The following is a 24,180-nucleotide window of genomic DNA, read 5'->3' on the forward strand; positions in this document are numbered from 1 at the left end:
CCTCTGTCTTTCTCCCGGGTTAGGGGGAAGCTCCCTCCCGGACCCGGAGCCCGTTTAGCCGTAGTGGGCGAGCCTCTTTATGACCCGCTGCCCCTCGCCGTCGCCCGCCGCCCCGGGCCGGACCGGACCGAGGCGCTCGCGGGGCTCGGTCCCCTCGCCCCCCGGGGCAGAAGCGGCCCGGTGAGAGCGCGCAGCCCCATAAATCATCGGGGCAGCCGCCCGGTCGGGATTTTATGAATGAAAAAGCAGTCGGGCCGCCCTCGTGCGCGGGCTGCTGCTGCGAGGCACCGGCGTGCCCGGGGCCAAGGCGAGCGTGGGTGCCCGGGGAGGGGGACACGGCGGTGGGCGCTCCCCGCTCGGGCCACCCACCGCTTACGAGGCGTGAGCTGGGGGTAATTACCCTCCTGGACCCGGAATATTCGTAACCCTAATACCCGGCGGGGGAGGGGGAGCGGGAAGAATCAGCCCTGGAAGTGGGGGGGGGGGTGTCCTGTCTTGCTGCGTGTGCCCTTGGCGAAGGGGAGGGGGCTTTTTCATCCGTATTTTTTGAGCCTTTACTGCTAAGAGGATACACGGTTTGATGACGCTCCACTATGTCCAGAGGGAAGTAAATGAACAGTTTTCTTAAGTGGGGGCAGGTAGTGTAAAAACTTTTTTTAAAAGTTAAGACAGGGCAAAATGTCCTTTTATTTAAAAAAAAAAAAAAAAAAAAGCAACCGAAGAAGACTAAATCTTAAAAACTTTTTTAAGACCACTTTTCTGTGTTCTTTTGTATATCTCTTAGTTTAGCGATAACATTGGGTTCCCTCTGGTATAACCACAAATACGTATAGATTTTGTTTAAAACCAGATCAGTACACCCATTTCTTTAACTTGGAATTGTTCTAATTTTTGCCAGCCCCTGCCATCCCCCCACAGGCTCACGAATGCAGCCCGGGGCTGATTGTAAAAGGTGCAGAGGTGTCCACACCCCCCAGCAAAACCGATTAGGAAGCTTCCGGTGGTCTTGTCACATAGACGCGACTAATATTTCCAGCGATTTAATTTATTTTTAATTAAAAAATGAGGCAGGACAGAGACAACTTGTTTTCGCAGCCTTCCATCCAGGGTGTTTTTCTAGCTGTTAAATTGCCGGGACGGGGGTGGGGGGGCTGGGGAGATTGGGGATCCCTAAAAGGATGTACTGGTCAAGGTAGGGAGCCAACTCGCAGATCCCCCAGGCGAGGAGGACAGGATGAAGGAAATGCTGGCCACCATCTTGGGCTGCTGCTGGAATTTTCGGGCATTTATTTTATTTATTTTATTTTTTGAGCGAGCTCATGCTAGGCTGAAATCCCTTTAGGGTTTAGGGATACCCCTTCGGGCATTTGCAACGACCCCCCCTGGCGCGGGAATGAAGCCTCCACCAGGGTCGCGGACTCTGCTCCGCGTCCCTGAATGCTAAATGGTTCCTGAAATTTACACGTGTTAATGAAAATGAAAGAAGATGCAGACGCTGAGATTCCTTGGCCGCCTGTCCGCCCGTGGGTGCCCTCGTGGCGTTTTCGGAAATGCGCCCATTCTCCCGGCTCGTGTATAGGGTGTCGCCGGGCCCCAGAGTCCCCCCCCCCCCCATGCGCTCTCCCCTGGCTGCGTGTGGCCCGCCCCCCCCCTTGTCCCCCCTGCAAAGCCACCTCCACCCACTCCCCAAATCCCAGGGGACCCACACGGGGAGGGCAGACACCCTTGCACCCCTCTTCCCCGGCGGGGAGAAAGGCAGCCTCGGGCGATTTGCATTTCTATGAAAACCAGGCTTCGGGGGCAACTCCGCCGCGGGGCAGGCGCGGCGCCTCCGGGATGGCTTTTGGGCTCTGCCCCTCTCCGCTCCCCGGCGCTCGGAGCCCGCGCCCCCTCCCCCTGCGCCCGCCCCCCCTCCCCTCCGCCCGCTCCCATTCTCTGCCCGGCTTTGATCTCTGCTTAACAACAGTAACGTCACACGGACTACAGGGGAGTTTTGTTGGAAGTTGCAAAGTCCTGGAGCCTCCAGAGGGCTGTCGGCGCAGTAGCAGCGAGCAGCAGCGTCCGCGCGCTCCGGCGAGGGGCAGACGAGCTCGAGGGAGCGCGGGACAGCGGGAGCTAAAGCCGAGCGCGGACCGACCCGGGACCCACCGCCGTCCCCAGGCCGCCCAGCAGAGCCCCAGCCATGGCACACCAACTCTTATGCTGCGAGGTGGAGACCATCCGCCGGGCATACCCCGATGCCAACCTCCTCAACGACCGGGTGCTGCGGGCCATGCTCAAGGCGGAGGAGACCTGCGCGCCCTCGGTGTCCTACTTCAAGTGTGTGCAGAAGGAGATCCTGCCGTCCATGCGGAAGATCGTGGCCACCTGGATGCTGGAGGTGCGGGGCTTCGGGCCGCTTTCTTAGGACCTTTCCTGCAACTTGTTGCCCAAACCCACATTTCTTTGCCGCTCCTCTCCCTCCCTTCTCTCCCACCTCAACTTTGAAGTTTGCCGGGGTGTTGCTAGGAACTGCATTTTCACAATATATAGATATTGTGGGTATTTTTTGAACGGGGAGGAGGTGGGGGTGGGGTCGATTGAGATTCCCTATCCTGGCGGGGGGGTGGGGGTGGAGCGGTCGGGGAGGGGTCCCCTTCGGGGAAAGCCAATGCCAGGGGCACCCCAGTTGGCTCGAGGGTGCGGGCCGGCGGCCTGGGCGCCCTTTGTGGCCCCTGCCTGCGCCCGAGCCCCCTCGCCTCCTCTCCGCCTGCACGGCCGTGAGCCGCCTGCTCCAGGGGGAGGGGGCATAGATTTGATTTTTAAATTAATATCCACGGACACGTATGCAAGGGCCGCTCGTGCCAGTATTATGCGCCATCTTTGTTCTTTTATTGCAAAGCAAAAGTGTTTATTAATAATTGGGGGCAGGGTGGGGGCGGGGAGCGGCCGGCGAGGCGCTGGGGCCGCCGCGAGGGGCCGCGCGGCCGCCGGGAACCGGAGGGAGGGGCGCGGGGACGGAGCGCGGGCAGCTTGGGGGGGACCCCGCTCGGGAAGAGGGGCCCCTTTGTTCAAGCTGCGAGTCCCGGGGCGCCCCGCACGGCCAGCCTGGGCCGGAGAGCACGCCGAGCTGCAAGGTCGCGTGGCCCCCAAGACGCTGGGGATTGACCCCGGTCTGCAGGGGTCTCGGCTTGGGGGACCTGCCTGGAGCAAGCCGGCGGCCCGGGGCACATTTTCAGGTCTCCGGTGGGCGCCCAGGGGACCCGCAGATATTTTAAAATAATTTTTGAAAGTGCGGCGTGGTGCCCTTGCGAGAGGGAAACGGCGCCCGCGCCCAGGGGGAAGGGGGGGGCCACCGAGTTTGAATTCCTGGGGCTCTCCCCGGAGTCTGCAACGAGCTCTAGACCCCCGGCCTGGGTAAAGGGCCGCCCGAGGGTCATTTTCAGGGGTTTTTTATGTACTCAGTTATTTTTTTAATATTTTTAAATATTTTTTGAAAAGATGACGTCTGGGGAAATGCGGCGCGGCGGCCTGGGACGCCACCTTTGTGTCTCGCAGGCGCTGTGAGCGCGGCGCCCGGCCCCGCGGCCCGCCCCGCGGCCCCGCACCCCATTTGGAGCGAGCCCCGGCCCGGCGGTCCCCGGAGCACCCACGCGGGCCGGGGTCCCCGGGGCCGGCCGCCCGCGCGCGGCGCACGCCGCCAGCCGTGCCCACACCCGCCCCCACCGTGCCAGCCTCGCTGGGACTTTCCCTTTCAGTTTCGGGGAGGGTGGGCACTGGGGACACGCCGGGGAGGGGGCGCGGCAGCCGCCGCTTCTGCCGCCCCCTGCCCCGACCCCCCGCGCGCTCGGGACGACCCGTAGCCCCAGCGCGAGCCCGGTGGTGGGGGGGGGGGGTGACCGCGGGGTCTCCGCGGAGGGGGCCCGGCGGCGGCGGTCACGGCCCCCGTGCCCCGGCAGGTCTGTGAGGAGCAGAAGTGCGAGGAAGAGGTCTTCCCGCTGGCCATGAACTACCTGGACCGCTTCCTGTCGCTGGAGCCCGTGAAAAAGAGCCGCCTGCAGCTGCTGGGGGCCACCTGCATGTTCGTGGCCTCCAAGATGAAGGAGACCATTCCCCTGACGGCCGAGAAGCTGTGCATCTACACTGACAACTCCATCCGGCCCGACGAGCTGCTGGTAACCTGGGACCCCCCACCGCCCACCGACGCCCCAGGACCCCCAGGACCCCGGGGGTGGGGGAGGTGCAGAGGGCGGGAGGCCCCGCGGGCCGCCGGCACTCCCTATGCCCCATGGGCGGGCGGCCGCTCGGTGGGGCCCCCCTCGAGGAGCGGGCGGGACCCCCGCCGCCCCCCAGCTGCGGCGCCCCACCGCTCGCGGTCGCTCCGACTCCCACTCGTCTGCGCCCCTAGCGCGGCCGAAAAGTGGGCGGCTCGCGCCCTCTAGCGGCGACGACGCTGGCGGCCCGCGCTGGCTACCAGGTCTTGCGTTCCAGGTGGGGGTCATTTTTTTGGCCCGACCTGGGAACAGTGGGCCTTTTTTTCCACGTCACTTTCTCTTTGGGGACCTCTTTGGGGATGGCCTGCTCTCCCCCACCTCCTGGGCCCCCAGCATCCCTTATCCCTTCTCTCCTGGGCCGTGCCCCACGGAGGGGAGGGGCAGGGGCTGCCCCTGCACCTCTCTTTACCCTGGGTCACCGCACGTTCACAGCAAATGGAGCTGGTCCTGGTGAACAAGCTCAAGTGGAACCTGGCCGCGATGACCCCGCACGATTTCATCGAGCACTTCCTCTCCAAAATGCCCGTGGCCGAGGAGAACAAACAGATCATCCGGAAGCACGCGCAGACCTTCGTCGCCCTCTGTGCCACAGGTAGGGCAGCTGGGTCCTGCTGGCCCCGGTCTCCCGGGGTGCCTCTCACAGGGGCTCCTCTTCCTTCCTTGGGCTGTGCGCTGGGGCTAGATGGGCTGGGGGGGGGTGCCCTCCTGGGGTCGCGCAGCGGAGGCTGGCCACGGCCACCACGCAGCGCCTTGGGGATGGGTGTGGGTGGGTGGCCAGGCCGCGGCCACTCCATGCTGAGAGAGGTTGACCTCGGCTGCCCAGCCTGCCTCCCCACTCCCGTCCTCCCGCCCCCCCCAACACACACACACACACACACACACACACACCAGTCCTTCTCCATGTCCTCAAGGGGCCCCCTTCTGGCCTCTCCCGGGCTGGGCCACCTGCCAGGGGCGCCTACAGGGGTGGGGAGTGCCGGCCCGCGGTGCCTGCACCACGTGCTCTGGGCGGCCAGCAGCAGCCCTCGTGCGGGGGCGGCCAGCAGCACAGCTTGGCCGCCAGAGGCCCCGCCAGGGGTGCCTCGGGCCGGCTGGGCTCAGCTGAGCCCTGGGAGGGGCTTCAGATCGGCCGGGCTTGGGCCGCCATGGTTAGCAGCAGGGGGCCAGTCTTCTCCCCGCTGGCAGGGCTCTGGATGGTCCCTGGAGGCCCCTGCCTGACACTGCCCTGGCCCGGGCCCTGGGACAGCCAGCCTTTCAGAAGTCAGGGCAGGCAGACGTGCGCCCAGTGTTGCCTTGTCTCCCCCGGGCCCTGACCCTGACACCGACCCCTTTCTTTCTCCCTCTGATCACGTGGACTGGGCCCAGCAGACCTGGAGAACCCTGCCTGGGGACCCACGTCCTCATCCCAGCCAGCTCCACACCGGGCCGCCTCTGCCCCGGGTCAGGCCTCAGCTGCCACGTCGTGTGGGGCTCCCCCAGTCTGTGGGCCACGCAACATCCAAAGGGGGGAGGTCGGCCTCTTTCAGTCCCTGCCCGGGAGCGGTAGAGCCCCCGTTCCGACATCTCCCGGCACCCTCCCGCTGTCCGGGTGCTCTGGTGGCTGGGATTTCCGGGTCAGGCGAGAGTCTGCCGGCTTCTCCACCCTGCACGAACCCCTCCTCCGAGCCCTTCCAAGCAAGGGGAGTGGGGGGGCACACCGTGGGCCCTGACGGATCTGCAGGGTGGTGGCTCCAGCCCTCTGGCAGGGGTAGAGAGCCTCCCGCGGGCCGTCCCCTCGGCCTCCGGGGGCCAGCCCCTCAAGCAGGCAGGGAGGCGTTCTCTGGCTGGGGCGCCTCAGAAGAGAGAGGCCTCCGGAGATTTCCAGGCAGCCTTTTAAGGAGCTGAAAGTGGTTCAGAGAAATGGCAAAGTTTCCTGGAGATCATGCAAGGAACAGTTCTTGTGCACCCTCCCCCCCCAGGATGGCTGGGGCAGCCTGGAGTTTCCCCTCTCCCAGAACCCCGCGGAAGTGGGGTGTGGAGCCCTCGTGGGGCGCTGGCAGTGAGGCGAGCGAGCCTGGTGCGGAGGCTGCAAACGCGCTTTGGTGCTGGCTGTCCAGCTGCCGCGGGCCGCCGTGTGTAAGCACGCGGGGCCCCTGAGACCGTGCCCAGCAAGCACCACCACCCCCCCCCCGCCCCCAACCTGGGGCCTGCAGGGTGCATCCCAGGCCCCGGTGCCTGGGGTCCACCCGGAGGGAAGGTGCAGCGATGGCTGGCTGGCTGCGACAGCTTTTCACATGCATTACCTCCAGGGCGGGCTCCCCCCCACCACAGGAGACAGGCGGGGGGGGGGGGGGGGGGGGGGGGGGGGGAGGAGAGGGTCACCTGCCCATCCACGTCCCTCCTTGGAAAGATTCTCGGTCCAAATCCTCACCTGCACGGTTGCAACATAGCCGAGGCGCAGCCAGGCCCTTGGTCACGAGGGGACCACTCTCTCTGGAGTAACGCGATGGCAGCTCAGAAACAGAAACAGACTGGCGTGAGGGGGAAGTGTAAGCAAAAGCCCCCAAAGATGTTTTTGTCCTCCACGGGGCCAGGGTCCCGCTGAACGGTGTCGTGGGGGGGGGGGGGAACTCTGCTCTCCGTGCTGTGTGGGCCTGCAAACTGGGCCTCCAGCGTATCTGCAGATGTGCACGTATCCCCCGCACCGCGGTGGGTTTTCTGTTAACGTATATGCCTGCGTGTGCACTGGAGCCTTCCGGGGAATCGCAGTGGGCTGGGTAAAGAAACTACAGGTGCTGTTGGAAGCGGACAGAAAAATCGAGTCTAACGGATGGGTCTGAGCAAGGGTCAGCAAACCCGCACAGCCCCAGCGGCTGCTCTGGCAGTGGCCCCAGGCTCTTTGCGCTGGGCGCCGAGTCGAAGTGTTGGACGATATAGTCAGGTTGTTCCTTACCTACATACGTGCACACACACACACACACACACATATTCCTTATCTACACACATAAGCCCCACACCGCAAAGGCACACATACGCTTCAGTGGGGACGTGGGCTTCAGGAGCGAGCCCTCCCCCCGTTACACCATCCGTCTTGGACGGGAGTCTCGAGCTCCAACCAAATTGTTGCTGGGACTGCAGCAACTTTTTTTTAATGTTTATTTTTGAGAGCACGCATGTGAGCAGGGGAGGGGGAGACAGAGGGGGGGACAGGGGATCCCAAGCAGGCTCCGTGCTGACAGCAGAAAGCCCGGTGCAGGGCTCGAACTTGGGAACTGGGAGATCACGACCTGAGCCGAAGTCGATGCTTAACCGACTGATCCACCCAGGTGCTCCTGCAGCCCTGATGTCCCTCAATGACAAGCTTTTCATTCATGGCTCTCCACTCACAGACTGGGTGGAAATGCTCCCGTTTATTTAATATATTTTTTTCTTTAAAACTTTTTTTTAACATTTATTTGTTTTTAAGAGACAGAGAGAGACAGCATGAGCAGGGGAGGGGCAGAGAGAGAGGGAGACGCAGAATCGGAAGCAGGCTCCAGGCTTCGAGCTGTTGGCACAGAGCCTGACGTGGGGCTCACAAATTCACAAACTCACAAATTGCAAGATCATGACCTAGGCCAAAGTCAGACGCTTAACCGACTGAGCCATCCAGGCGCCCTGGAAATGCTCCCATTTAAAGAGGGAAAGAGGGGAGCGGGCCTTGTTAGGTATTTCTTTTTCAAGTTTCCACGGTGCCCGGCAGCGGGCTCTGTTCCCCCTCCAGGGTGGCTCCTTTCTTCCCCAGCCTGCTTTGCTGGCAACGGTACAACCTGATGTCTCCTCCCAGGACGAAGCCTCAGCTAGGCTACTGGGGACACGCACCCTGGCCCACGAGGTCCCCTCCTTTCACGCTCAGCTCACCCAGCCCGGTCCTGTGCCCTATGCGTGTAAGATGAGGCAAAGGGGCTGAGCCCCCGATCGAGATTCGGAACTCGGTGGCCTCCCCCACCAAGAATTCCTGGCTCTGTGTCACAGAACGGCAGCCCACGGGGCACCACGTGGCTGCTTAAACATCCTTCCTGCTTTCCCACCTTTCCGTAACAAGTGTGGCGAGTGCTGGCCTCACCCTCGGAGCAAAGGCAGGGGTTCCGCCCTCGCTGAGCTGTGCCGGGGGCAGAGGGGACGGCATGCTGGCAACTGGCGGGTGGAATAATGAGGTAATGCCACGTCCCAGGAGGGGGATAAACAGAGGATAAGCATCCAAGGCCACCACTGCAGGACCACTGACCACTGCCCCCTGCACATGCCCAGAGGGCTGCCCTGGGGAAGGTGAGACAGGTGCACCCCTCCGAGAGTACAGGCTGGGTCCCTGGAGGCCTGGCAGGCCGTCTCCAGTCCCTGTGGCCCCGCAGCATGCCTTCTCCCTTGTAGGTTTGTCACCTTTTAGAATGTGAATAAGCAACACGTTCCCAGGGCTCCAGTATAGCGACGCCCCTCCCCGCAGGCCTTTGCGGTTTGTTCTCTGCCGGTGTCCCGGCTCCAGCTGGGTGCAATGCAGGCCCGGCTTGTGCTCTCCCAGCCTCCGCACCCTGATGCGGGGCTGGTGGGACCACGGGGTCCCGGGGAGGCCCCCCTCCCCGCCGCCGCCCGCTCACAGCCCCTCGCCTCTCTCCCTTCCTCCTGCAGACGTGAAGTTCATTTCCAACCCGCCTTCCATGGTGGCAGCGGGGAGCGTGCTGGCCGCGGTGCAAGGCCTGCCCCTGGGGAGCTCCAACAGCTTCCTGTCCTATCCGCGCCTCACCCGGTTCCTCTCCAAAGTGATCAAGTGTGACGCGGTAAGTGATCAGTTGCGCCGCTCCTACGCTGGCTTGGCTGGCCTGCTCAGCAACCGGGTACTAGAAACTTCTAGTACCCGGGGGTCCAAAGCCAGTTCCTTGATGGGGGAGGGCGGGGGGTGCCCTGTGTTCAGACGCAAGGGACCTGGTCATACAGAGCCCTGGCCCCAGGCTGACCGGGTGCCGGCCTCACCCCACCCTCCCGGGGCTCCTTTGGAAGGAGAAGCATCTCGCAGTACCTGCTGGCAGGCCAGGAGGGTCCTCAGGTTTCCCAGGAGCAGGCAGGAGCCACAAACCCCTCCCGGTGAGCCGTCCAGGGAGCGGGGCCACAAGGCAGGCCCGTCAATGATCCGTGCCCTAATGGCATGTGGAGCTGTGGCCCCGTCCAGCTTTGTCTGTGCAACAATGCGGACGGCTCATAAATGGAGGCTTTAAAAGGGCTCCTGTGAGGTCTCCAGACGCAACAAAGGCCCGTGGAGACAACCTTGTGTTTTACGGCCCTCTCTGAGTGCCTGCTGCTATTACAGCCCGAGCCGGAGTCCGTGGTGTCCTTCCTGCTTACAAATGCCATTGTTTTATTCCCGATTCCGTTTTTGTCTTAAAAGAAAGAGTGAAAATAACAATTACAAGGGTTTGTGGCCTTTACCAGATTAGACCAGCGAGGATGACGGGTCAGCCCTCGGCCCTGCTGGGCGTGCCTTATGGGAGCCAGTGACCGCCCTGACCCCGGTCCAGGTCTGGCTCGGACGCGGGCTGCCTTCTGGCGGCCCACCCTCGAGTGCCTGGAGGCTCCGTCGTGGGCCCTAGCGGCTGCCACCTCCCCTCACGATTCGGGGAAGAAAAGCCGGGCTGCGGGGCAGAAGCTTGCCCGTCCGCTGCCCAGCACTGCCGGCTGCCTGGAGGAGGCGGCATGCTTGCTTATCTCCCTGTTGGGAGCAGGCGGCTCCCGGAGGCAGTGGGGGGTTGAGGGGGGGCTCCCTCAGTCCCAGTGCTTCCTGGGCCCCCCAGAGGGATGGGGTGTCCTGGAAAGATGACCCCTGCCTCTCCCCTTCAGAGAGAGACCCCACAGACGGTGCTGGGCACAGACAGTTGTAGGAAATCACTGCACGACCCCTTATTTGCATGGAGATCGTGTCAGTTAGATCTGAAACAAGATCTCAGCTGAGGACGGGGGAGAAATCGGTTGAGGCTGCGATTCGCTAGTCTGGTCACCCGGCGACAAACGTCCGGAAAACACTGGGTGGTGGGCGGGGCCCTGCGTATTCCTGGGGCATGAGCCGCGTCTGCCCTTGCTCCGAGCTGGCTCCCGGCTGCCAGAGGCAGCTCTTCTGGGCCGAGGCTGCTGGCTGCGAGGAGGAAACAAGTCCCTCCCTGCACCCCTCTGCCCTGAGTCCAACACCAGGCCTCTCGAGCCTCAGTTTCCTCATCCGTAAAACTGGCTTTTTGCACCTACACCGCTTTCCTCACCAGCCACGACAAATACTGAACCGGTGGCGTAGGAGAGCCCTCCGCGCGGGAGCGTGTGGCTCTGTAAACGTGGCAGGTCCCCCGGGGTTCGCTCGGAAGCTTTGCTGGCCTGGATCCCCTTCTCTGGGGCACTGGACACCCGTTTCGCAGCACCCTCCCCAGGTGGGCCCGCGGTTCACCTGTTCCTCTGGGGAAAGGCTCGGATCTGTCTTCCGGGCTGGACCAGAGACGACCTGGTTCTAGAAAAGAAGCCCCAGTGTGGCATCCCAGGGTTAGGACAAAGCCCGACACCTGCGCTTTTGAGCTGCGGGGAGACTGGCCACCATGAGACCACGAGAAGCCCTGGACTCCCCAAGATCACTTCTTGGGCATCGGGAACTCGGGGTGGTTGCTGGCAGAGGAGGGCCGCGGGATTGCGGGGGTGCACGCTGGGCCAGGCCAGCGTGTCTCCCAGGGTGCAGGCCAAGCGGGTGAGGACAGCGGGGGATAGAGGGTCCGAGTCCCCCCGGGGCCACCCAACGCTCATTCTCAGTCATGCACGGCCTAACGCTTTTGACAGCCATTCATCTCGGAAGGCTGGGTTCACCGCAGGGGCTGACACGGCAGAGGTTAAGTCCCAAAAGCAGAGCTCAGAGGGCCTCTCTGTCCTGGGTCAAATAGCGCTGAGTTCGGGCTGGTGGGAACAGGGAGCCAGGATGACAGCCTGGCAGAGGGATTCCAGCGGGGGGCCAGGGTCCTCGGGTGGAGAGGGGGGGCTCGGGGACAGGCCAGGGAGGCACCAGGTGGGCACGGGAGACAGCCGGCAGCCCTGTGGCCTCCGGGGCCTTCGGACGCGAGTGGGGACTCCGTAGCCCGGGAAGCACGGGGGCTCCTCAGGCCGGAGCAGCCGGGGGCCAAGCAGAGCCCATGCCCGTGGGTGGCCCCACCCGACTGCGGGGAGGCGGTGCTTTAGATTAGCCTCACTTTCACAAGGTGGTCCAGGTCTTGGCGTTTGCAGGAGGGCCTTGACCACAGGCCCCCTTCTGAGCACCCCGTCTCCCTGTCTCCCGTCTGGCCAGGACTGTCTCCGGGCGTGCCAGGAGCAGATCGAGGCCCTGCTGGAGTCCAGCCTGCGCCAGGCCCAGCAGCAGAGCCTAGACCCCAAGGCGGCGGAGGAGGAGGAGGAGGAGGAGGAGGCCGACCTGGCCTGCACACCCACCGACGTTCGAGACGTGAACATTTGAGGGCGCGCACGCGTGGCGCGGGAGGGGCCGGCCCCGGGTGCTCCCTGGACAGGACCGCTCCTCGCCAGGACCGGTCACGACCAGAAGGGAAAGCTTCCTTCTCCTTTACTGTCGGTTTTTTTCCTTTGCTCTTTCTCCCTTTCGTCTCTGACATAAGCAAAAGAAAAAAAAAGTATCCGAGAAGCTGTCTTTAAAAAAAAAAAAAAAAAAAGAAAAGAAAAAAAAAAGGAGAGAAAAAAAATAGTATTTGCATAACCCTGAGCTGGGGGGAGGGGGTGGGGGGAGGCTGTGCTACAAAAATAGAGAATCTTACACCCCATAATCAACTAGGTCGTACGCGAACGTGTTTGTGTCTCTGTGTCGTAAGGATAGGCATTAACACAAGGAACAAGTCTGCAGGGGAGGATTAGATTTGATTCTTTCTGTGTTTAAAACAAAACGACGGCAAAAAAAAAAAAAAAAAAAAAGCATGAAAACACGGTAAAAACGAGAGAAAAGCCAAGAAACCATTTCTGAAGCGGAAGAGGGTCGTAGGCAGCAAACGTGTTCGTGTGCTGTTCTGAAGGAGCACAGCTTTAAGGCGGTTCTAGGCGTCCCACAACTCGCTTGCTTGGGCATGTAGTCACTTTATGAGTAAGTCATTTGTGCGCGTTCATTTTATCCCGTAGGTAGGCGCGTAACCTCCTCACCTGTCAGTGGCTGGCGTAACCTCGGTCAGCGTAGCGTAGAGCTCAGCACGGCCGCGTGCTAACCCTCCCTCCGCCTGTGGCCCGACCCGGGGCGGGTGGCCGGGCACCGGCCGGCGTGGCGGCCACAGAAATCCAGCTCTGACTCCTGGCCTGCGCTACTGTAAAAGAGAACCCGCCACCGCGACGTAATATATTCTATTTTTATAATCTTCATATTTTTGTAGAGGCCTGTTTAGGAGATGCCGGTTTCTCACCCCACAGACCCACAGCCTGCTCACGTCCAGGTGAAATCCACGGCTCCTTCCCCGCCCCCCCTTCTCAATACTCTAGAACCATTTTCCCTCTTCAATGTTCTAGAACCATTTCTCCTCTTTAATGTTCTAGAACTCCTTTTCCTGTTTAACGTTAAGTTCTAGAACCATTTTCCCTCTCCAGTGCTCTAAAACCATTTTTTCCTTCTCGATATTCTAGAACCATTCCATTTCAAAGCACTTTCAACGCATCTCTCTGTTTATGTTGTGTGTGGAGGGGGGGGCAGTTTCTTAATGGAATGGTTTGGGAATATTCACGTACTTGGGTGCAGACGGGATTGCAAGGCAAGTGCATGTCACTGTGGAGTTAGCGAGAGGGGGTGTTCTCGAAGGCGAGCTTCCAGTCAAGAAGTGCATTCTTACATTGCCAGGATGATGCGTTTCTTTCTCTGTAGGGTAGTGTAAGTTTAGGAATCCCTTGGTGCCAACTGGTGTTTGAGAGTAGGGGCCTTTAAAGGTTTACCTCGAGAAGGTGTAGTTTAAGGGTTAGGAAGGTTTTGAAACACTAAAATATATAATTTATAGTTAAGGCTAAAAAGAATATTTATTGCAGAGGATGTTCGTAAGGCCAGTATGATTTATAAAGTAATGTAATCTCCCCTTGATGTAAACACACACACACACACACACACACACACACACACACCTTTCTGCCTTTGGGGTTATGGGTTTCACACGGTGTATAACCGTTAGGTCCTTTTTTATAGGAGAGAGAACAAAAGTCCTGAGGAAAAAAACACAGCATGGATTGTGCCGTTTGGTTCCCAGGGCGGGAACCCGATCCGAGAGGCATCAGTTAGGCGGAAAATTAGGGTACTCGAAACCAGTTCAGCGCCCCCCCCCCCCACATTCTTGTCCCCTCGTCCCCTCCTTTCAAGAAAGGTTAGCAACCCGTAGACAATTTGCACATCTTGGCTGTGTACCTTTTTTGTAACGACTGCGTAGGGAGCGTCGGGAGGTAGCGAGAGCACAGGGCTGGTGCTTGGCGAGGGCGCGAGGTGCGTGTGCGCGGAGGGCTGAGGGCGGGACCACGCGACGGGCAGGCTGCCGCTCCGCTTCCTGATTCGCTGCTACCGATGACTTCCCAGCACCCGGTTTGGAAAACAGATTCACGTTGCTTTTCTGTGTCTCTTTCACATTGTTTTGCTGCTATTGGAGGATCAGTTTGTTTTGTTTTGTTTTACGATGTCATATACTGCCATGTTCTAGTTTTAATTTTCTCATAGAAAAATGTATTAAGGATGCCTTTTTTTTTTTGTAGATTTTTTTTTTTTATGTGATCAATTTTGACTTAATGTGATTACTGCTCTATTCCAAAAAGGTTCCTGTTTCACGATACCTCATGCTTCTCTTAGCCATGTGTAGACCAGGCGGTCAGGCCCCGTCTGGCCCGCGGCCTCCTGCTTCGGCAAACAGACACGCAGACGGGATCCCCAAACGGGCCCGGCGGGATGGGCTCCGGGCCGCGTTCGTGCGCGCAGCCCGGCATCCCCGAGGCCCGGGTCACGTCCGCCTCCTCCTCCCTGCGCCTGTGATGCTGGGCTGTCCTCCTGACCTGGGACGTACCACCACTGTGGTTTTTACAGCCGTGTCGTTCTTTGCGTGTAGCTATGAAAGTTGCATTATTATAATTATCGTGACGAGTGTGTCCTGACGTGCCGCGTGGTGCTGTGCTGCGGGGCTCCGTCACTCTGGACGCTCAGAGCGGCTTCGGGACCGGGTTACAGCTCCGGCCGTGTGGCATCTGTCATTCTGTGCCCGCGTTTTCTGTGTGTTGCTCTCTTCAGTACAGCGTGATGCTAATGTCAAAGGACTCCAAGCCTCAGTGAGGCCAGCTAACAGCGCCGTGTTCCCATGTCGCCTGGCACGCTGCTCGACTCCAAGGATTTGCACCATCTGCGGCCCCTGCCCCAGCGGGGTCAGCCTGTGTGCTCCCAGGCCATTGGCAGGCCCCGAACCCGCCCCGCCCCGCCCCGCCCCTGCAGGAGCACTGCCTCCGCTTACCTCAACCCTTGTGGCTGCGGCATCTCTGTGTCTGAACCAAACGGGGCCCTTGAGGGACGGTCTGTCCTGGTGGGGGGGGTGTGAACGTCGTGTGTGCTCAAAGGCCGTGGCCGGTCCGGGGAGCACAGCGGAGTCTGTCCTGTGACCAGCAAGTCTGTGAGGGTCTCTTGGTGGGTGGGCAGCTGTGGTCTGTGTGTATTTCGGTTGCACCCTGCGGCGTTTCCCAGCACAGACGTGTAACCGGCACGTTGCCAGCAGAAAACAAAAGACAAACGTGAAAAGTCTAGAAATAAAATTGGTAAAACCCCGGTGCCGTGTCTGTCTGTTTCCTGGGGTGGGCAGGGAGCCAGGGCCGGGGGGGGGCCCGGTGCTGACGAACAGGTGCCCAAGCGGCCGGTTCCCGGACTGGGCGCGGGGGTTCGCACCTTGGAGCCGTCCACACCTGGGGCCGGGTCCTCCTCTGTCGTGGGGGGGGGGGGGGCCGCCCTGTGCACTGTGCGGTATTTAGCCGCGTCCCTGGCCTCTTCCCAACAGATGGCGGGACAGTCCCCAGGTGTCACAGCCAGAACCCAACATTGCCAGAGGTCCCCCGGTGACCCAGAGGGAGTAAGTGATGCTCTCGGCTGGGAGGAAGGAAGTCCAGACGGGGGCATGCGGTGGGAGGGGCCGCTGGGACCCCAGGGTGGAGCCCTGGAGAGCGGCTGGTCAGTGTCTTTGCAGGCGGCTCGGGACTGGTTCCCGGCCCACGCTCCACCAGCCCCCTCCCAGGCTATCTGCAGATAGGAAAATAAACAAGCCGGCATTCACTAATCCTCCTCTGGCGCAAACTGGTGTTTGCTTTTGGTGAATCACGGTCCTGAGGCGCCCCCAGCTCAGGGAGAAGAGCACAGCGCTCGTGTTTGGGCCGCAGGCCGGTGGCCTTTCACACGGACCTAGTGACCTGGGAGGCCCAGCGGACACCTGTGATGTCCGCCTCGGCTTCAGATGCACGTGGCCGGCCTCGTTTCCAGCCCAGGTGGAGGCGGGGAGCGGACTGGGGAGGCGTCAGCGGGCCTTGGGCCCCCGCCATGGGGCCCGGGTCTCTTCTCAGAGTCTGGGGTCCCCAACGTGTCACCCACCCCGGGGCTGTCGGGTGCATGACTGCTCAGGAGGGAAGCTGGTTCACGTGCCAAGGATAGCGCTCCTTATCAGATCAGTTTGCCGTGGCCTTTATGAGGCTCCTGCTGTATACCAGCCCCGCCCCTGAGGGTGCCCCTCACCCCAGCGGGGAGCCTCCAGACCCGCTAGTTGGTGCTCCAGGCACTGGGGCAGCCGGGAGCAGGCGGGGGGTGGCGGGACCGGGGTGACTGCGCTCCCCACGGCAGCCCCAGGGCTGACGGCGGACATACAGCCCATGCCACACGCACTCCGGGAGTGGGTCAGAGCCGGGGCGGCGCCCTGCAAGTGTCCGGATGTGCCCCATCATAGGCGCCCAGCCCCGGGGACCAGCCAGGTGTGTCCTGAGGAGCGGTTTCGGGGGGCAGGGGTAACAACCTCACGGCATCAGGTTCCAGCAGACATCCAGCAAGTGGGGGAGGGGAGCCCAAGCCCCTGTGCAGGGCAGGGGCAGCAGGTGGAGGGGTCTGCCACCTCCCCCACCCTGCCTCTGGTCTCTGAAGACCCCGAGAAAGGACTCTGTAGGCCTTCCCTGCCAAAGTGCCCGTGGCTCCTCGGGGAGGGGGGTGGGGGACAGTGAGGGCCTGTCCCCTGCCTGTATCCCAGGTAGAAGCTGGCCTTCGAGGGGCCTCTGAGACGAAGGCTCCGTGCTGCCCCTTCTCCCCAGCCGGAAAGACCGTCCTCACTGGGCCCACTGCCTCCTGACCACCTGGGCCCAGACCTTTGGGGGCTTCTAGCTCCTTCCAGCTTGGTCCAAGGGCCCGAGACCCGAGCCACCTCTCCTCCTTCACCCCTGTCTACCCTCTTTCCCCCTCTCCCCACCTGACCCACCTCACTCCCGCTCACCCCTCCCACCCCACACCGCCTCTCCCCTCACCCCACCTCTCCCTCCTCACCTCACCTCTCCCGGACTCACGCCCCACTCCCCCCCTCAAGTCTCCCCCCCCCGACCTACGTTCCCCCAGCCTCAGAAGCTCCAACCCGAGTCTCCACCCCCGCGGACTACAGACACACCAGACTATCTCCTGCCTCCAGCTCTGCGCCTGAAGTGCCCTCCCCTCCGCTCCCCTTCAAGGCCCCCCTGCAGGCACCGCCACCCCTGCCCCCGGCAGGTGGCTCTGGAAGGTCCAGGAGTCACGACACCTGAGTGTTCCCCACTCCGGGCTAGGAGTCCTTGAGGACGGCCACCTCGCTGTCCCTTCTCTGCCGCCCTATTCCCAGCCTGGCAGACGGGGGTGCTCGGAAGCGGAAGTGGGAACAGGACAGAAGGGGCAACAGGCCGGGCCCGTGGGCCGACCCCAGCTTGTGTCGTGCGCTGCAGACGGACGGCTCTGGCCGAACCCAGGCGCCATGGGCAAACCCCTGTGTCACGAGGAGCAGCCCCAGGGGCCCCGGGGGGCAAGCAGCCGGCTGTGTCTGCAGAGGTGGGCACTGCCGGGCCCCCGGGAACTACGGCCACACCTCGGGCTCCTGGGACCCACCCAAGCCTGTGGTGCCGGGGGCCTCCTGGAAGCCTCGCTGCCCCCGCGCCTTGGCTCTGTGTTTGGCGGGGGGACGACGGTCACACCGCAGGCCGCTCGCGGTGTGGGCTCCCACACGTGTCCGGGTAGCTGGCTGCGTGAAGCACACGCCCCACGGGCTGGACAGGCCTCTGCGGCACACAGGGCTCTGTCATCCCAGGAATGCCTTTGATCAGGAGTTTATGCAGAGGGGGACTCGGACCCAGAGACTCTAATCCGTTCCCACAGTCCCCTGGCCCACCGGCCCCCCGGCCCCGAGCCACACTGCGGCCCGGCAGACAATAGCGGGCGGACGGTGGGCGGGCAGCTCCGGGCCGAGGGCCTTGAGGCCCACATCCGGGGGCATTGTCACCACCACTCCCAGGGGCCCACAAGGAGGTTGGGGCGGGGGGAGAAATATGAAGCCCTCCTAAAGGGGCTTCGGTGGGCCTCGAGCCTCTCAAAGAAGGCCGCGTCCGTTAATCCTTTTAATTTTCAGCTGTAGGCAGCGCAGACAGGCCAACGTCTCAGTCTTCTTAAGAGCTAGTGGGCCAACCTGGGGGATCACTGCGCGCCTCAGACCCCGGCCCTCCGAGGGGTTCCTTCTCCGTCCAGCACAGGAGGGTAACGGCTCAGACGCCCCAAGTGCGAGCTGCAGACCAGGCACTGGGCCCGCCTTACAGCCTCCCCAGCTCTTGAAACCACTGGTGAGCGGGCCCTGCGTTCCCACAGCTACAAGCTTCTCCATCTTGGGGGCCAAGCGTGGGCAGAGTCCACACAAAGGGCCAGAGCCAGTGGCTGCGGCTCCGCCGGCCACACGTCCTCCGTCCCTCTCGACTACGCCCCTGGGCAGAAGCGGGCGCGGACGACGGTAAATGATGAGCACAGCCGCGTGCCAGCCGGGCCTCGTGGGCCCCGACGGGCGTGGGCTGCACGGGGCCGAGGGTGGCGATTTTCAGCCTCCTGTTGTAGATGAGGAGACCAGGGCCCGGAGAGGGGAAGCGACGGGGCCTGGATCACACAGCCAGGAACTGACCAAGTCAGGCCCAGGGGCCAGATCGTGTGTCCGAAGCCCGCATCCTGTCCGTTGGCTTGGCCACCTTGCAGAGGGCACAGTCTTCAAAAGCGGGCCTGAAGAAAACGCACGAAGCTTCGCGTGACGGCCAGCACGTGCGCTTGAAGCTCAGCTCCGCCAGGAGGCCCAGCGGCCGAGGTCAGGTCCACCCATGTGCCAGGCTTCTGTCCGTGGTCCCGAGTCAGGGCGGTGTCCTGGCCGGCGAGCCAGGCTGCCCTCCTCCAGGCAGCGGACGTGCGAGGTGACCCACGGTGGTTCAGAGAGCACGCTCACACACGCGCGCGCATGCGTCCGTGAGCATGCGTGTCTGGGCGTAAAAGGCCTGGGGGCTGGATCTCAGCTCTGCAACCTTTCCCTCTCTGAGCTTCAACTTTCTCACCTGGAAAATGGGAATAAGTGTGTCCAGGAGAACGGATGCTGGACGGAGGGCAGGGTGGGGTCTGCACCCTGCTCGGCATCTGAGGCCTGGCCCAGCCCGGACCTGGAGCTCAGTAACCTCGGTTCGGTGCTTTCGGGAGGTGAGGGCTAGATGGCCCGAGTGTGTGAGGTACTTAGCTCGGCGCCCGACACAGTCACTGCTCAGTAGAGGCCATCATCACCCCGTGCGTCACCCGGGTGTGGAAAGACAGACCCCCAAACCCCACGGTGGCTCTCTGGGTAGCAGCAGCAAGGCCACACTTACTTCGTCTTTGGGCTCATAAAGGGGACAGTTCCCGTTCTTCGCGCCAGCCCCAATCCCCCCGCCCGGTGCCGGTCCTTCTGCTCTGTGGCATGGGTGAGAATGACCCCATCCCCAGCTCCAGGACAGGCCAGGATGGGCTCAAACCCAACAGCACATCTGCCCGCCCCCGCCCAGGGGTGGTGGTGTTGAACGGTGGCAGGCTCGAGGGTAAATGCGGAGTCTAACAGAGCCAATGACACAGGGAGAGAGGTTTCCTGGGGCTTCTGAAAAAGGGAGCCCTCCCCTGTCCTCCACGGGACCCTGGGCACTGGGGCGGTTCTCCCACCACCCTGTGGGAGCTGCTGCGGGCCTTGGGGTGGCATCTAAGCTTGAAGCAGGTCTTATGGGAAACCAGAAAGGAGGTACCAGCTCTCCGGACGAGCTGCTGGATCAAGCCTTTCCTGAAGCCAGTGAGAGCCCTTTTGTTCCAGGAGACCATCGCTGTCCTTTACTGTTTAAGTCAGTCTGATATGGGCATCCTGTCATTTGGTTTTCAAGGATTCTTACCCACAGCAGTGTCCATACGTTTTCTGCCTTTCCTGGATTTAATGCGTTGCCGATATAAATGCCGGGGCTGAGCTGTGGAGGCTGGAGGTCTGAAACCAAGGTGTGGGATGGCCCATGCTCTCTCCCTGCCTCCAGTGGCTGCTGGCACTCCTGGCCTTCTCTGGCTTACGGCTGCGACCTCGGCCCCGCCTGCGTGTCTGCCTCACACGGCATCTCCTCCCTGTGAGTCCCCCCTCCTCGTTGAGGCCGGTCACTTGGGTGCGACCCATCCCCCTCGTGCCTTAATCGCACCTGCCGACACCCTACTTCCAAATCAGGCTGCATCCACAGGTACTCGGGGCGAGCACTGCAGCACAGCTCTTTGCAGGGGACACAATTCAACCCACGACAGACGAGTCAGAGCTCGCAAACCGGGGGGCAGGTTCAGCGAGCACCCCGCCATTCCGGGGGCACTCCCCCACTGCTATGGCACATGCTCGCTGAATCCTGGTGGGAAAGGCGGAGCCAACCTGTCACTGACCTTGGGTTCAGCGAGCGCTCCCGGGTGCCTGCGCTCCCCGGCCCATCACTCTTGAGCAGCGCAAACAAGGTCACGTTCGGGAATCACCCACGACAGAACCTCTGGACCCGCCACCCAAGGCCCCGCTGATCTGCTACAGCGCCCGAAGAGACGCGGCCAAAGTGCGGTCTCCACAGGGGTCCCCAAGGGACAAACGGGCAAGCACCTTGATGCTGGTGGGGGTGGGGGGAGGTGGGGGGGGGGAGGCTCTAATCGGGCACGAAGAAGAGAGTTAGAAGCCCCCAAAGTTAGGAGTGAACTTCCTATTCGGACAATGAATCTGCAAAGCCCCAGCGGGGCCACTTAGTCAACTCAGACAAGCCACTGACCCTTTCGTGGCAGGGCCCTCAACTGTGGGACTCGTACCCTGTAAGGAATGAACGCCACGCCCACTCTTCTCTGGTCAACAGTACTTGCTTGGTGACTTGAGTTTCCTGAGTCAGAGACCAGCTGCCCACTTCATTCATCCAGGACTGGGCCTGATCTAGGAAGGAGGATGACCTCCAGGCTAATTCGTGTCTGGTTACCTCTATATTCCATTGCTGTTCACAAGTACAGCGGGAGATTCTCTGTGGTGCTGAGGTCCGATGAAAACTCACAAAAGCAGTGGGATGAAGGGCACCTCCTCCAGGAAGCCTTCCCTGCCCACCTTCCCGTTCCCTTATACTGAACACCCCACCCCACTGACAGGCTCCCTGAGCGTCTCTGAATTCTTTCCTCACTCCTGGGGAGAGAAAAAGTGAGATGAATACGACATAAGTAAGAAGTGAAAAGTGGTGCTCTTTTAGGCAGCAGGCATTGCCCTAGGTCCCGATCACTCACATTCCAGAATTCGATGAAGCAGCTCCAGGTGAAACGCCTTCTTCCCTCCCAAGTCCTAAGTCAGCAGTCTTTCCCAGCAGCCATGCGGGTGGCTGCTATGGGCTGAATGGTGTCCCCAGAATTTCCGACGTTGATGCCCTGACCCCCAGCACCTCACAGAGGGTCTGTATCTGGAGATGGGTCTTCACAGAGGTGATTATGGTAACATGCTCACCTTAAGGCAAGGGTGGGCCCTGATCCCGTGTGACCGGGGTCCTTGCAAGAAGAGGGGATCAGGACACAGACACAGGCAGAGGGACGGCCCTGTGAGGACACAGAGAGGACGGCCGTCCACACACAAGGACAGAGGCCTCGGGAGGCCTGGTCCTGCCCATGCCTGGACCTCGGGCTCCAGCCTCCAGGATGGGGGGGACAGGACAGGTCTATTGGCTGAGCCTCAGTCCACAGTGTCTGTCATGGTGGCCCCAGTGGGCTAATAGTGGCACAAAACATGCTGGGGGTTTCCAACAGGAAAGAGGGAGCAGGCCAAAGCCTTGGGGAAACAATGAACCCACCAGAAAGAAACAAAACCCAAGCCGGACAGCTCCCAAACTCAAGGCCAACACGGACAAAGGTTAACATCCGAGAGAACTAGGTGCCCAGGACAGGATCGGATGGGACGGGGGAACACAAGCAGGAAACCTTGCCTGTGAACGGAAACCCAACCCCAACAGCCTTGAACTCGGGGACATTCGTCAGCTCATGTAATAACATCAAGTCCAGAAGCAATGCGGCTCAGGGGCTGGCCGGCAGCTGCTCGGTGCCACCAGGGCCGGGTCCTCGCCGGCTCCTGCCACACCACGCCCAGGTGTGGTTTCGTCCATAGCCAGGTGCAAGTCTCCTGCAGTGATTCCAGGGGTCGGTCACATCCACGGGACAAGCAGTCCCGTGGGACAGCTTCCAAAACAGGTATGTTCTCTCTGGAGTGCTATAACCTTTCCCAGAAACCCCCAGAAGACTTCCACTCGCGTCTCATCGGCCGAGGGGAGCCATGCTCACGCCTGAACCAGTCGCTGCAGATGACATCCCCCAGCACGGAGCGCAAGCGTCAAGGTGGCCTGGGTTTGTGCCATAATCAAGGAGTGTCCGAGGCGGCCAAGGGTTCCTAGACACCGGGTCCAGTTGTCTGCGAAGGAGCTGGGCGGGCACGGGGGCAGCCCGCGTCCAGAGCCTCTGAAGGAAACGGGGGAGGCAGCTTGGCCTCCCGTGCGGAGAGGGAAGAGGGAAAGGCCGCCTTTGGCCCACGCTAACACCCGCGGCGGGAGAGGCTGACACAGAGAGGGACACGGCGGGTCTGGGCAGGAGGGCACAGTAGTAAGTGCGGACAGGTGGCCGGGCCCGGGGCGGCGGGAGCTGACCCTTCCCCGAACTTCACAGGGCACTACTCTCTCCCAAGAACCACATCTCCGTGTTTTAACGAGGCGCGTGGACAGAAACACAACGGGAAGCTGCGCCCGGGCCGACGCATGCCTGCCTGCTTTTGTACCTAAATCCCAAATACCAGAAAGTAGTTAAGTTGCTGGATGTCACATTACAAACAGTACCAGAAGGCCTTCTGCTTTGCAATCTATTTATTGTGCTCTCCGCTTGTAACAGTAATACGTTATCAAAACAGAACGCTCAGAAAACAGTCCCCCAGGGAAAACCACCAGAGCCCCCCATCCCACCGGCGAGGGACGCCCGCAGTCGGTGTCTGTGGCCGCAGGGTCCGGCCATGAGGCGGTGCACGAGCACGCGAGCGCCCCAGGAGCCGGGTGGGGCGGAGACAGGGACGTGCGCGGTGACGCTCCCGCCTGCGACAGCGTGCCAGGCTCGAGCCCGAGTGTCCACCTTCACCAGCTGAAGCCACCTCTCTCGTCCTCAGCACACTCGCCAGGGCAACGGAACCAGAGGAAAGAAAACACCCAGCGCCCCGCTCCTTCGAGGCCCCCGGCCTCGGGTCTCCCGGCAGGCTCTCACGACCACCGGCCCGGGCGGCACGACAGCCCTCGCTAAGACGCTCTGGAACGTATTTAAAAACCGGGACGATTCGCGGTTACCCCTTATCAATCTCACGAGTCACTTTCGGCCGCGCTGCCGCGGACAGGAGCAGGCGGGACCTGCCGGCAACCCTGCCCCCCCACCCCCCGGGGATGCGCAGACGCACGGGCAGAGGGACGCCCAGGAGCCACGACCTTGCGTCACCTGTTCCAGCAATCCAGACCTCACGGTGTATACAGATGCCCGCCAGGTACGGGCAGAAGGCAGAGGAACTCGTAGGACAGGAAAACACAGCGCCCTCAACGTAAGGCTCCCAAACTTTCTGCGTACGCACGACAGTGGCCTGACATCTAGTCCTTGAAGTGTCCTCCCCTTACCCACGCTCAACGCTGCCAAGCCCCAGCCCGATGCGGAGAGGGGCCTTGCGAAGAGCGTGCCCAGGCTCCCTCGGAACCCGCTCCAAGCCAGGTGCCCACGTCAGCACCGTGGTGGACTCCCCAGCGGGGACCTGGGCACACCGGGCCCGAGAGCAGCGACCCTGCTCCATGGCTGCGAAGGCGCGTTCCAGGGCAGGCAGCCCCAGACGGTGGTGACAGGCGGGCGCAGGACGGAGCCCCAGCTCTGCTTCCCGGGCGCCCTCGGACCGGGCAGTCCCCGTGGGTCTCGGTCTCCTCATCTGTGAAGTGGGAACACTGCAGGGATTAACCGGAACAGGGAGCACATCACCCGGCGCCGGCACATCTTTCGGGTCAACGAAGGGCACTGTCCTGGGCACGCCGCCGCCATCTCCCGTCAGGCCAGCCGTGGTGCTCTTGGCTGTTAAAGACCTGTTCTTCTGAGTGCTGATTTCAGGCTCGGGGGGGGAAATCGCAGCCAGGGCCACCCCCAGTCTAGAACCGGCCGGGCCCGTCCACTGGAGGGGGCCGCAAGGCCAGCGGACCCTGCACCGCAAGGGAGAGGCCTCCCGGGGCCCGGGGCGGGGGGGGGACCCGCTCAGACCGCAGCATGGACAGGACCTGACAAAGGCCGGGCCTGTGTGGAGGGACCGCGGGGGGGCACCGAGGCAACACAGGAGGCCCCCAG

At 62.0% G+C, this 24,180-nt stretch overlaps 2 protein-coding genes across 3 annotated transcripts in view; one reads left to right on the top strand and one right to left on the bottom strand.

Moving 5' to 3' along the window:
- CCND1 (cyclin D1) lies at nt 1-15,048 on the top strand. The gene is made up of 6 exons (XM_045486219.1): nt 1-180; nt 1,987-2,380; nt 3,939-4,154; nt 4,686-4,845; nt 8,898-9,046; nt 11,572-15,048. The coding sequence occupies exons 2-6, from the start codon at nt 2,183-2,185 to the stop codon at nt 11,734-11,736; spliced, it is 888 nt and encodes a 295-aa protein (XP_045342175.1). The 5' UTR covers nt 1-180; nt 1,987-2,182; the 3' UTR covers nt 11,737-15,048.
- LTO1 (LTO1 maturation factor of ABCE1) overlaps nt 13,960-24,180 on the bottom strand; it is a 17,876-nt gene continuing 7,655 nt past the window's right edge. Inside the window, exon 6 of one of the 2 annotated variants that reach the window (XM_045486222.1) lies at nt 13,960-15,513. The gene's annotated coding sequence lies outside the window, so the exon portion shown is untranslated. Of the gene's footprint in view, nt 15,514-22,673; nt 23,774-24,180 lie in introns of those variants that run through there. The other variant, XM_045486221.1, reaches the window with a different exon arrangement.

Source organism: Leopardus geoffroyi, chromosome D1, assembly GCF_018350155.1.
Source record: "Leopardus geoffroyi isolate Oge1 chromosome D1, O.geoffroyi_Oge1_pat1.0, whole genome shotgun sequence".
NCBI lineage: Eukaryota > Metazoa > Chordata > Mammalia > Carnivora > Felidae > Leopardus > Leopardus geoffroyi.